This window comes from Dromiciops gliroides, chromosome 1 (genome assembly GCF_019393635.1).
Source record: "Dromiciops gliroides isolate mDroGli1 chromosome 1, mDroGli1.pri, whole genome shotgun sequence".
Lineage (NCBI taxonomy): Eukaryota > Metazoa > Chordata > Mammalia > Microbiotheria > Microbiotheriidae > Dromiciops > Dromiciops gliroides.
Window position 1 is genome coordinate 108537684 of NC_057861.1, and position 14350 is coordinate 108552033.

The 14350-nt window shown below is 41.3% G+C and overlaps 1 protein-coding gene across 1 annotated transcript; it reads right to left on the minus strand.

Moving 5' to 3' along the window:
* Window positions 1-654: 654 nt before the first annotated feature.
* ZNF572 (zinc finger protein 572) lies at window positions 655-13263 on the minus strand. Its single transcript, XM_043991777.1, has 5 exons — window positions 13163-13263; window positions 9927-10105; window positions 7038-7151; window positions 4238-6216; window positions 655-4121 (listed from the first exon to the last, which is right to left on the minus strand). The coding sequence occupies exons 1-4, from the start codon at window positions 13261-13263 to the stop codon at window positions 4754-4756; spliced, it is 1857 nt and encodes a 618-aa protein (XP_043847712.1). The 3' UTR covers window positions 655-4121; window positions 4238-4753.
* Window positions 13264-14350: the final 1087 nt, after the last annotated feature.

The window sequence follows — 14350 nt, forward strand, 5'->3', positions numbered from 1 at the left end:
TTTAATCATCTGAATTTCTCCATGTTACTTCCTTTCCCTCCATCCAGATAGCCATCCTATAAAGCAAAGATTTTTTTGAAAGAAAAAGTAGAAAGAGGGGGTAAACAAAACCAATCTATACATTGAAGAATATAACAATATACACAGTGATATACACCTATAAACCTCCTACCCCTGGAAAGGAATTAAGGGAAATGTCTTCCCATATCTCTTCTTTGGACATCTCTTCATAACTTTTCTTTGGGGCTTCCTTTTTGGTGGCTGTTCGTTCCATTTACAATGTTATTGTCATTTTGAATACTGTTTTCCTAGCTCTGCTTATTTCACTTTGCATCAGTTGATTTTTAGTGGCCTTTTTTCAGTCATTATAAACTGTGAACTTCCTACAACTTTTGACATTGACCACTTCTTATTAAATACTGTTTCCCCCATGGTTTCAGAGACACAACACTCTCAATTCTCTTCCTTTGTCTCTACCATCACTGTTTCATTCTTTGTTGTTGCTGTTGTTGAGTCATTTCAGTCCCATATGACTCTTCACCCCATTTAAGATTTTCTTGGAAGAGATACTGGAGGGGTTTACCATTTACTTTTCTAGTTCATTTTCCAGATGAGGTAATTGAGGCAAACCAGGTTTAAGTGACTTGTCCAGGGTCACACAGCTAGTTAGTCTCTAAGGCTATATTTGACTCAGGAAGATGAGTCTTCTTGACTCCAGCATGCTAGCTGCACCACCTAGCTGCCCCTCTTCTCTTCTGAACCTCTTAATATAGGTGACTCAGAGGTCTATCTAATTCTATGTTATCCTCCCTTTATTTTCTATATAATTTCCCTAGACAATCTCATTCATTCCAATGTGGATTTAACCACCACCTCTCTACAGATGATTCACATGTCTATTATATCCATTCCTGGCCTCTCTTCTCACATCTAGACTCACATGTCCCATGGGACACCTCAGAACAGGATATTTTCTGGCACCTCAAACTGAAACTGTTCGCATTGAGTTTACCATTCCTTTAAGAATCTTTTCCTCCCTTTGACATGCTCTTTTCCCAAGCAGAAACCACTGGAGATTCAGAACTGTGCCAACCAGATATTATATATGCCAGGGATTTGTATTTCTAGTCCCTCAAAGCTGATCACTCTCCATGAGAATCAGTGTTGGAACCCAGAGTACATTCAGTATTAAGGGTCAAAGCAGCAGAAGAGTACACCACTCATTGCCCAGTACCAGTAGCTACTCTATTCATAGTTGCAAGCTCTCTAGGGATTTGCTCCTGAACACTCTGAACATACCCTCAAATCACACAGGAATCTGAACCTGAAAAGCACCCCAAATCATATACAGTACATAATACCAATGTTATAACTTAGGCCTGCTATTTGTACAATGATTACAACACAAATACCAAGGGTTAACTTCTGAATACTAGCAGTAGAATGTACAGATGGACTCTTAAAGCCATGTGCACATGTATACACGTATATGTGTATGTATATTTATGTACATGCCCTTGTACATGTTGGGCAGTGGTGGTAATTTATTACAGTGGGAAGCTATGAGCTTTCTTTACCTTGAAGCAACTGTCTGGCTTCAGATCAAACTATCTCCCATGTTTATTAACCTGGGGTTATCATTAATTCTTCTTTCTCCCTCACCTTTCCTATCTAATCATTTACCAAGTATGGATTTCATTTTTGCAACATTTCTTGCCTCTGTCCTCTACTCTTTATCCCTACTCTTGCACAGGTCATTATGCCTTCCTGGTATGAATAAAAAACATTAAAAAAAATTATATCTCATTTCTTTTTACATTGCATTCAAATATCAACTGTCACTTGTTACCAGCATTACCTTTACCTCCCTGGGCCTCAGTTGATCCATGTTCTCTAAGGTTCTTTCCAGTTCTAAATCCATCAGCTAGGATCTTAGTTCAACTGTTTCACTCTTAGAGTTAGGACTAAGCATTTCTCTATCCCAGGCAATTTTTTTTTCATTGTAGAGTCACCATCCCTAAACCCCCACTAAAAAATATGTCCCTTGGGTTTCTATCTTCTGAAAGCTTTGAGTCTTCACAGAAAACAAATGTACCTTGATATATTATAAAATAGGTTCAGTAGAGGAGAATTATATATTGCCATCATAAAAAGAGCTGTTACATTTTTGTACAAATAGGTCTCTCCCTACCTTTTAAAAAAAATCTTTGGGGTACAGACTAGTAGTAAGCAGTGTTTTATAGCCCTTTGGGCATACTTCCAAATTGTTCTCCAGAATGGTTGGATCAATTCACAACTCTACCAAATAGTACATTAGTGTCCCAATTTTCCCACATCCCCTCCAACATATATATAATTTTCCTTTTCTGTCATATTAGCCAATCTGATAGCACTATTTTCTCAGTAAAATATGAGGTCTGATCTCTTTCCCTGAGATGGTAGGAAGAAAAGTGGTACTAGAGACTTGAGAGAAGGAAAAGTTTGAGATGACAGTATAAAATGACAGAGAATCAATGGGGGAGGAGTAAAAAAATTATATTGCTTCAGTGAGGACCCAGTTGAAATAAAAAAAAATAGGCTTATAATGGATTAATCAGCATGGTTATATCACTTCCAATATAAGATCAGAGAAGAGGGATGGCAGAAGTAAACCGGGGTTGCAGTTTGACAAAGCACGATTAGCACTAGAACAAAGTAGAAATGGATTCAAGAGGAGAAGACACAATAATGTTGAAGTGCTTAATTATAGGTTAAATGGGAAGTAAGGAAAGTGAATCCAAAACAGGGGTCATAGTTTGGAAGGGTACTGGGAAGTGAAGAGACTAGAGGTCATCTAAGGTCAAATAATAGATTTACTAGGGGTGGTACATGGGAAAAGGTATAGCAGGTTATGATTAAATAAAGGAATTTTGGAATTCTTGATCATAAATGGGGTTGGACTTGTGAGTAATGCGTCTGAACAGCCATGTGTGAAGCCATGAGGGAAGGAGTAGATCATGGGAACTGAGGAGATCGTTCATTTCTACCAATACTTCCCCATCCCCTGCAAGGCAACAAATTTAACAAAAAGAAACACATCTTAAATATCTTTATTTGACTGGGTTTTGCTATGGCTTTCATCATTTAACAATAAAAAAATCACAATTCAGTTACCACTCAGTATCGATTGCATCTCAGTGAGGGGGGAGGGTGCAATCATTCCAAATGCAACTCAGTTGCCCCCATGGGACAGGTGCAACACGGCAAAAGGAGTGGTTTCTCTGGGGATGCTACAGTTGAATTCCCTTCTGCCAGATTTTAGATTTCCACCTCAATCCCTTTTAAATATATTTGGGAGCTCCCTCACCTATATTTCTCTTTTACTCATTTGCAACAGATGAGCAAGGATTTAGGAAAGACAGTTAATACTGTCTACAAAGTCCCTATTTAGGACAGGGAGGGATATGGGAAAATATTAGGCTCTCTGTCTCTTCCCTAGGAAAACCAAAGATAAAAGCACTATTAGGACCTGACCCAAGTAATACTTACTCCTATACTTATGGAATTGTGTCCATTTGACACTGTCATTGATCTAGCTACAAGAACCTAGTTCCCAATTTCAGTGAATACGTACATAATAGGAAAACCAAAGCACACAGATGAGAAAAGACTAATTACTTAGTTTACAAGAACAGAATTCAGGAGCCCTGGCTTCTAATAGAGCTTCTTTTAAGGTAGGGATGTCTGGGCATAGTGGCAAGTGAATTTCAACAGGTTCAATTAACCAAATTGACTAAAAATGCCCTGGAATATCTTGCCTCAAAATCTATTCTTCTCCAACACTCTCACCGCTGCTCTAAACTGTTTGATCCAGAAGAGAACAAAAACCCTTAGTTTGAGATATCCTACATCCTTGTGACAAATCTTTACTCGTCAAATGAGATTTACCTAGGGCTCACTTATGGTTTCAATTTGTGTCATACTCTACAAGAGTTAATTTTCAAGGAACAAGACTGCTCAAGTTTAAATCATTGTTTTTTGCCTCAGTACCTTCCCCCACAAAAAGCCAAGGAACCTCAATGTCCTTCAGCAGAATCACTTTATCAGCAAGCCATCTGGGACAAATAACAGTGTGCCTGCACCTAAAATGGCAAGAGAAAATTGCAGACTTTAGCAGAAGGTCTAGCTTTAAGATTTCAAGTTTATTTTTTTTGTTAAAATTTGTCTTTTGGATTAATCTGAACTATTCCTGTCTTACCTTAAATTAAAAAAAAAATGTTTTCTTTCCATCTTTGGTGCTGTTTTTCCTATGGCATTATTTGGATGTTTTTTGGAGCGATCATGTCATGAGTTCGGGAGCTCACTGCCTTTCCTCCGCTATCTTCCACAGGTCCTTTCTTAACCCACTTTTCAGCTCAGAGAATCCAATCAGGCAGCAGAGGGTGGGTAAAGGCATTTTTATTCATCTTCGAAGATGGGGACTCTTCTGAATGGGCCATAGAGTTGGTGCTGTTTTTCACTGGGAAGATGTATGATCTGTTTGGTTTGAGTGTTTGCATCTTCTAAGCAGAGTGGCCTTAGCTGTCTCTTCCAGAGGTATTGATGAAAAGCCAAAGAAATTCAACAGTAAATTGATTTTTAGAAGACCTTAATTGTGATGGTTCAATAAAAGGAAAAGTTTACAAGACACTACCTCTCATGAGGCAACAGATTTGGGAATTGGAGATGATTAGATGAAGTTCATATATCCCACCCCTCTCCACCCATAGCTTTTCTAGGTCCATTCATAAGTAAAATTTTCCTCAACTTCAGGGAACTGAAAGAGCTTTTCTCTTATGTGTCTCTTCTGATGCTCACTGAGGTAGGCACTACGACTGAAAGATTTCTCACAGTCAGTACATTTATAAGGTTTTTCTCCTATATGGGTCCTTCGATGCCTGATAAGGTTAAAACTTTGACTGAAATCTTCCCCACAGTCAGGACATTTATATGGTTTCTCTCCTGTATGAATTCTCTGGTGGATCACCAGTGTGGAGCTTTGACTGAAAGTTTTCCAACACTCAGGACATCTATAGGGTTTTTCTCCTGTGTGTGTTCTCTGGTGTCTAATAAGGTGTGAACTAAGATTGAAACTTTTCCCACACTCACCACACTTATATGGTTTCTCTCCTGGCTGAGTCCTCTGGCCTTCTACTTGGTTACAACTGTGATTCACATTTACTCCAAATCCTGTACTCTCATAGGATCTCTTTCCCATGTGTGTTTTTTGGTGTGTAATAAGGTTTGAGCTACGGCTAAAATTCTTCCCACATTCTGGGCATTTATATGGTTTTTCTCCTGTGTGAATTCTTTGATGCTTTATGAGGGTAGAGTTACAACCAAAGCTTTTTCCACACTCAAGACATTTGTAGGGTTTCTCACCAGTATGTGTGCGCTGATGGCGAATAAGACTGGAACTCTGACTAAATCTTTTCCCACAGTCAAGACATTTATAGGGCTTTTCTCCTGTGTGGGTCCTTCGATGCTCAATTAAGACATAGCTGTGACTGAAGCATTTCCCACACAAAGGACATTCATAAGGCTTCTCTCCTGTATGAGATCTGTGATGCTGAATAAGATGTGAGCTGCTACTGAAACTCTTCCCACATTCTGGACACTTATAGGGCCTCTCTCCTGTGTGTGTCCTCTCATGGATAATAAGGTGTGAGGTATTGCTAAAGCTTTTCCCACACTCATTACATTGATAGGGCTTCTCCCCTGTGTGAGTTCTCTGATGCTGAATCAAATGGGAGCTGTTACTAAAGCATTTCTCACACTCTGAACATTTATAAGGCTTTTCTCCTGTGTGAGTCCTTTGATGAGTTCGAAGGTGAGAACTATTATTGAAGCTCTTCTGACATTCAAGACATTTGTGGAATTTTTCTCTTTTGGGTAGTGTCTGATGGATAGTAATGTCAGTGTTTTTTCTGGAGCTCCATTCCCAGGAAAGAGATTTACTTTGTTCTTTTCCTATAGGTTTCCCCCACTGAGTTTCTGTCTTGCAGTTATTTTCATGAGTATTTTTCCACTCAAGACTCCAGAACCTGACCCCTTTGTTCCTTCCTAATGGAATTTCTTTAGTATCCTCATGTTCTATGTTTGGGAGAACATCTTTCTCAGACCACTCTGATGATATGTCTTTAGGTTCCTCATCCTTAGGGTACTTCTGGTCAAGAGTTTCCAAATTGTTCTTACTCTCTGAAAGAATAGAAAATATAAAGAGAGTCATCTGTCATGGGAAAAAAACATTATCAATTAAGCTCCTGCTGAATGCAGAGTACTATGCTAAGTGCAAATGGAAGCTAGGAGCCAGTAGGAGGCATTAGTAGTTAGAGGGATTAGAAAAAGCTTTTGTAGAAAATGGTTCTTGAGTTGATTCTTTTTTTTTTTTTTTAAGTGGGGCAATTGGGGTTAAGTGACTTGCCCAGGGTCACACAGCTAGTAAGTGTTAAGTGTCTGAGGCTGGATTTGAACTCAGGTCCTCCTGACTCCAGGACCGGTGCTCTATCCACTGCGCCACCTATCTGCCCCTTGAGTTGATTCTTGAAGGAAATGTGAGCTATTACTGTTAATCTAGTAAATTACAACTGAAGAGGTACCATGGCATAGTGAATAGGGCAGCTCTGGAATTAGGAAAACCTGGGTTCAATTTCCTGCCTTGGATATATACTAGCTATATGATATGAGCAATGGGAAATCATTTGACTTTTCAATATTCCAGGGAACTAGGATTAAAAATTACAAAAGCTGCTGACCTGCAGTAGGTCATTCCCAAATGGATTAAAAAAAAGTGCAACAACTCCTGCTGGTTCTGTCAGCCTAAAACCAGATTCATACACTGTCCCATAGCACAGAAAAGGGGCAACATCTATTAGCAACAACAGGGCTGTGAACCCAAAGCCATACCTACTATGAAAATGATAGCCATGCAAGCTAGTTAATAGTTTTAGCAAGATTCAGAATGAGAAATCTCACAGAGGTTGTTCTGGGGACTGAGACCATCCCCTATTGTCCCTCACCTGTATAAGAGTTTCTCAAAATCTCTTTCTCCTTGGAGCTCTCAAGATTTGGTACCAACAACTCTTCCCTTTGCTCCATCAGAAATATCACAACCAGCTGAGAGATCTGAAACCCTGTGAAAGGAGACAGGGAACATCTGCAGAAAATTATGCAAGTTTATCCCTGCACTTTCCCTTCCTCAAAACTGTTGCTTAACATTATCAAGCACTTAAAATATATGGTGACCTACACTGAAATTATCAGAAATACTTTATCTGCTCCCAGGAGTCCACTCAAGAAAATCTTAATCCTTCTAAAAATGTTTAGTTTCTAATAACCCGATTTAAAAAATAAATTTGAATTACATGGAATGTTCTAGATTTTCATACATGGTACCTGGAACTGGAGATGAAAGAGGGCAGGGAAGAGATTTTTGTGGTTGTACCTCATAGTTCCTCTAGAAATTGGAGGATTATTAGAGAACAACCAAATCTCAGAATTGGAAGGGATTTCAGAGTCTATGTTGTGCAATCTGTAGCTGAAAAGGAATTTCTTCTTAAAAATTTTCAACACGTGATCATCTAGTCTCTGCTTGAGGACCTCTAGGGATAAGGAATCCTCTACTTCCCTAAAGCAAGTCATCCTGCTTTTTAATAGCACAAATCATAAGGATGTTTCCTAATAGAGTAAAATTAAATCTACTTCTCTAGAAAAAGTTTAATCTCTATTTCAGATGAGTTTTTCAAAGAACTGGAAACTATGATGTCCCTACTAAGTTTTCTTTTCAGTAAACATTACCAGTTCCTGAAAAAAAAACAACCTTCATATTCCATGGTTTCCTGTCCCCTTACCAAAGTGGTCACTCTATTCAAGATGCTGCAGCGTATTCACTGGCCTTCCTAAAATATGGTACCTAGAACTAGACACAGTACTCCAGATATGGTCTGTCTCAGGTGAAGTGCAGTTGTATTACCTGTTAAGTCAAAATGCTTCTCTCATGCAGCCTAATAATGCATCAGCTTTTTTGGTTGCCATATAGCACTCTTGCCTTCTGTTGATCTTGTAATCCACTAAAACTCCCACTGATTTTTCATGTGAACTTTTTTTATCATTTTTTCTACTTCGTACTTATAAAAATGATTTTTTTGAATCTGTGCAGGCATTGACATTTATTTCTATGAAACTAAGTCCATTATTTTAGCCTGTCATGATGTTTTTAGATCAGAGCAAGTTTTTTCATTTCCCCTCTATGATCTAAATTGTATCATTATCATGGTCCACTAAAATTCTACTCCAAAATTTCAACATGCTATGGAAATGCCTCTAGATTCTCAAAGGCCATGCCAACACAGCATAACATCTGGCAGAAAGGATTTGAGAGTGAGCCAAAGGACTGGAGAACCAAGCTTCATTACTGAAGGGCTATCCAAGAAGTGAATTTTTTTTTTAGTCACTGAAAGTCCTTAAGCTCCTGAACTGCCTAGAGTTCTGATGTGCCATTGGAGAGAATACCCAGACCCATGCCATTAGATATCCTTAAAGTATGCAAAGTCACATTATTAAGATGGAAAAAATTAACTATGTATTATAAAGGTGTATGCAAATAAACCAAATAATAATAGTGACAGTCCTAGAGGGTAGGTAGGCACTATCCCATTTTACAGATGGGAATAAACATAGGCTGAGATTGCCCAGGGTCACATAGCTGAAAAAGGATTCAAACTCAAGGTCTTCCTTTCAGCATTCTATACCTACTATACTACCTAAGTTACTACTTAGTGAGCTATTAAATGGAAAGCTATGAAATACAACAGATGATGCATTGATTCATTTATTCAAGAAACATTTATTTAGCACCTAGCCAGGCAAAGTGGAAAAACAATCAAAACTTTGGAAAGGGGCAGCTAGGTGGCGCAGTGGATAAAGCACCGGCCCTGGATTCGGGAGGACCTGAGTTCAAATTCGACCTCAGACACTTGACACTTACTAGCTGTGTGACCCTGGGCAAGTCACTTAACCCTCACTGCCCTACAAAAACAACAACAACAACAACAACAACAAACTTTGGGCAAGTCACTTCAGCTTTCTAGATCTTAGTTACCTCATCAGTAAAATTAGGGGTTTGGACTATACTGCCCTTATAGTTCATATAAAGTTATTGCTTGTTGGGTTGTGTTGGCGAGAATTGGAAATGGCCTTAAAGAATATTCAGTCCTGGTCCTTTTATGATTATAGATCTAAATCTGCCAGGATTCCTACCGTCAAGAACACTGGATTATTTATTTTAGCCAGGGACTGAACCTAGCCCCACACCCTCAGCCTGGCACCAAGGAAGCGGGGCGACTTGCCTGGGGTCTGTTTCCTAACTGCAGACGCCCTGTGTAGTAAGCCCCCGAATGCAGGGCCCGTCTGTGTGGGCGCACACTGATTGGGAACAGTCGCAGTCCCAAGGACCCTCCACAGCCCGTATCCAGTGTACAAGTAACAGCCCACAGGAACCGGGAGGCTGGTTTCCATGGTTACGCTACAGCGGAGGATGGGGCGGCACCATATGGAGGTCGGGATGATCTCCGTGGTGTTCTGGGCCCTGAGGGGGCGGACAAGCACCACGACCTAAAATCGATTTTAAACGCCTCGAGTGTGGGAAGGTTACCGGGCGAGGCCCTTTCACATGCCCCGAAGTCCGGGCGCTGCCTGGCCCAGTACCAGGCCAATGCCAGTCTGCTCACTCATGGCCGTTCGATCCGAACAGCCAGCAGGCCCAAAGCAGGCAAAGACAAAAACAAGCCCCGACACCACGCTGGTCTTTGGGGCCACCCCGAGAAGCCGCAGTGAGGCGGGCCCGGCGTCAGGCCCCTCCCTGGGGGCCGTCTCCCGCTGCCATCCCTTTCCCCGATCCAGACACTCACTGCTCTGGGGGCAGCGCCCTGGGCACTGTGCTGCCCCACCAGGTGCGCGGACATCACTGGGGGGGAAGGGGCACAGAGGAAAAAGTGAGGCCCCTAGCCGCGAGCAAGCCCAAACCCGGGGTATGGCGAGGACCAGGAACCGGAAATGACGGTTCGACACTGTTTCTCCCCCCCCCCACCTCCAACACACCGCGTGACTTTAACAGGGACCCTCTAGGACGCCGGGATGGTTCAAGTCTCGTTAGTTTTCACTGTAGTTCGTCTCTGCGCTCTTGTTCTCTGCCGAGCCTGAGCCTTAGGGCCGTAGCTGATCACTAAACGATTATCAGAGCATCAGCACCCGTGGATCTATTGCCGAACCAGACCAAACCCCTCATGCACAGATGGGAAAACTGAGGCCCAGGGACGTTAAGCGATTTGCCTTGGGTCACAAGAGTAATAAAGCATCAGTCCTATTAATAGCAGCTGATGTTCCTCTATGGTTTCAGGGAGTCAGCCAAGCAAGCACTTATTAAGTGCTCCCTAAGTGTCAGCAGGCAGCTAAGTTGCTTAGTGGACAGCGCTGGGCCTGGAGTCTGGAAGACCTGAGCAGGAAATTGCAAATGACGCGGCATCTTTGCCAAGAAAATCCCCCAAATGGGTCACAAAGACTCCAACGTGACTGCAGAACAACAAAAGTGTCAGGACTAAAGTGGGGACACAGAATTTGCATTTGTGGGGACCCCCAAAAAGGTAAAAAACCCCAAACATGGTCCCTGCCCTCCAGGGGCTCACACTCAAATAGAGAAAACCGCATCAGAGAACTGTACCTAGAAGACACACGGAATGTAAAGATGGTCATCTCAGAGGGGGCACAGGAAAACGAGTCTTGTAGAAAGGGGCAGTGGAGCTGGGTCATGGAGCCCCTTGTGTAAGGAACAGTAAGAGGGCCACTGTCACCAGACCGTGGAGCATGTGGAGGGAAGCCAACTTAAGAAGAATGCAGGGATGGGAAGGGGCCAGGTTAGAAGGGGCTTTTAGTGTCCATCAGAGGATTTTCTATTTGATCCTAGAGGTGGTAGGAAGGTGACATGCTCAGATCTGCCCTTTGGTAAAATCCCTCCAGTGTCTGAGTAGAGAATGAACTGGAGTGAGGAGAGACTTGGGGCAGGTAGACCTACCAGCAAGACTATTACATTAATAAAGGTGTGAAGTGTTATGCAAAATTTAATAATTTAGATACCAGTGAGATAGTTAATGAATATATAAACCACCTGGATCTGATGGAGGGAATGGCAAACTACTCCGGTATCTTTGCGAAGAAAACCCCAAAGAGGGTCCTGAAGAGTTGGACTACTGAACAACAACAAATGTGTCAGGCACTGTGCTAAGTGCTTGAGATACAAAAAGAGGCAGACTGTCCCTGTCCTCAGGTAGCTTGCAAGGTAATGAAGGAGAAAACACAGAAAGAGAAGCTGGAAAGTGAGGGGTGGAGGATAGGTTATCAGGTAAGAAGGACCTGGGAGGAGCTCCCAGATGTCCCCCTCTCACCTTCTGGAACTACACAGAAGGAGAGGCCCTAAGGGCAGAAGGTGCTTAAGATGTATCAATTTCTGAGTTGATTTTACCTCAGAAAAGAATGAATTTCCAGAAATGGTAGAACCCATAAAAGTAGCCAGGTAGAAAATAATAAGAATTCCTTGGGTGCCTTCCTTAAATGGAAGAGGATCAGGGACAAGTTCCTAGATGTCCACCTCCCACCTTCTTCAACTGCAGGGAGGAAGGGACCCCAGGGGCAGGAATTGCTGGAGAGATGTAAGTTTTCCATTTGATTTCATCTTTCAGAATGAATTTTTGGAGATAATCAAGTTCAGGAAAGTAGGAACCCAAGTGATATTTTCATAACTGTTGTCATCCAAGGCAAGAGTTTCAGAGAAAAGAAAATTTAGGAAATTTTTAAAAATGGTTACAGAAATGATTTTTTAAATGGAATCTAATTTCTAACAGTTTTTTGGACAGGGATGAAGTACACTTAACCTGGAAAGACTTAAATGGACTGATTGAGTGAAGTGAGCAGAACCAGAGCGTTGTATACAGTAACAGCAACATTATGTGATGATCAGCTGTGATAGACTTAGCTCTTCTCAGTAATACAATGATCAAGACAATTCCAAAGGACTCATGATGGAAAATGCTCTCCACATCCAGAAAAAGAACTATGGTGTCTGAATGCAAATCAAAGCATAGTATTTTTACTTCATTTGTTGTTTTTTGTTTCTTCTTTCTTGTGGTTTTCCCCTTTTGTTCTGATTCTTCTCTCAGAACCTGACTAAAGTGGAAATATGTTTAATATGATTGTAATGTATAACCTATATTAGATTGCTTGTCTTGGGGAGAGGGGAAGGAAAGGAGGGAGGGAGAAAAATTTGGAACTCAAAATCTTACAAAAATTAATGTTGAAAACTATCTTTACATGTAATTGGGAAAAAGTAAAATACTATTAATTTTTTTGTTGGAAATACTATTAATGTTTTAAAAAGAATGTATTTGCCTGATATCTTATAAATCAAATGAACCCAAGGAAGAAAATAAGCGTTTCTTAAGTGCCAACTATTTGCAAGGGACTGTGCTAAGAGTTTTACACATATTTTCACAACAATCCTGGGAGGTAGGTGCTATTATTATCCCCATTTTACAGTTGAGGAAACTGAGGCAGATAGAAGTTAAATGACTTTCCCAGGGTCAAATTGGTAGTAAGATTCTGAGGCTGCATTTGAACTCAGATCTTTCTGACTCCTGGCCTAGCTCTGTGTTCACCACACCATCTAGCTGCCTCCAAAATCTTTGAACTGAAAAGAAAGGGAAAGTGAGAAAATTGTCTATTTTTGTTAACCCTTCACTTCTATCCCAAGATATCACCCCCACACTAGTTTTCCTTCCTCATCTTGGCAAACCAGTTTAGTTCTATCCTTCTTTGAAGTCCATTGCCCCTTATCCTTTTACTAATCTTACCCTGTCTGGTCATAGCTTTGAATTATTTCCAGCATCCTCTGCTTTCAGTCTCCAACTCATGAACTTTGTTGAATGAAGCTAGAGAAAATCATGAAACCGTGCTGGCTGGGTCTACCACCAATCTATGTTATATAAGCTTAACTGGACCCTCCCTGTGACAAGGTAATTCTTTCATACCTCCTTAATTCACTCTCGATCCTATTCAGCATAGTAGCCTTTCTGAATTTTGTCATTCTTCCTCAAACCTCCTATGGGTGCCCTTCCCTCCACCCTCTCGGCTGAGAACTTTGATTCGTATTTCACAGGAACATTCGAGGTCATTTTCCATAAGTTCCTTCTTTTCCATCCCCTCTTCCTCTTACATCACTAAGGTATTCTGCTACAATCTCCTCCTTCACCCCTGTTTCACATGAGAGGATAATCTTTCTCCTTGCTGTTAACATTGGAATGACGCCACCTGCTGGAGAGCTACTGTAGGAAAGCTACGCCATGAGGAGAAGGCATCTGAGGGCAATCTATGTGGTCCTTGGCGTCAGGAAGTGACGTTTGCTCGTGGGTACTGTCAATCAAGGCTACCAGCCAATCAACTTGAGGAGCCTCCCATTTCTGGGAGGAGGACACGAAGTAGGAGGTGGACTCTGGTGGAGGGGTTTTTTCTCTTGTGGTTCCTGACCTCACCATGGTGGGTCGGATGATGGGGTCTCTTAGAAATAGCTATATTTTTACCTTTCTCTCTGATCCTAATGCTCTTTAGTAAATACTTAAACACTTAAAGACTCTTGCTAAAGCTTATAATTTATTGGCGACCACTCAGATATTTTAGACAGACTAGCTAAAATTTTAGTGCCTTACATTGCCAAAGCAAACCCCTCTACTTGCACAAGTGATCTCATTCCATCCCATCTCCTCCAGTAAATTGCACCCCCCATCATCCCCACTTTCTCGATTATCTTCAATCTCTTCCTGTCTGCTGGCTGTCTCTCTACTACCTACAAACATGCCCGTGTTTCCCCCACCCTCAAAAAACCCTCACTTTACCCATCATCCCTGCCAATTATCATCTTATGTTGTTAAGTCATGTCTGACTCTTTGTGACAGCATTTAGGGTTTTCTTGGCAAAGATATTAGAGTGGTTTGCCATTTCCTTCTCCTGCTCATTTTTACAGATGAGGAAACTGAAGCAAACAGGGTAAAAGACTTGCCCAGGGTCACACAGCTAGTAAGTGTCTGAGGTTGGATTTGAACTCAGGAAGATGAATCTTCCTGACTCCAGGCATGGTGCTCTATTCAGTGCACCACCTAGCTGCTATTATTATCGTATAGCTCTTTTCTTTTTGATGGTTAAATTCTTTGATAAGGTCATCTGTAATTGGTGCCTTTACTTCCTTTATCCTCACTCTCTCCTTAACTCTCTACAGTCTTGTTTCCAGCCT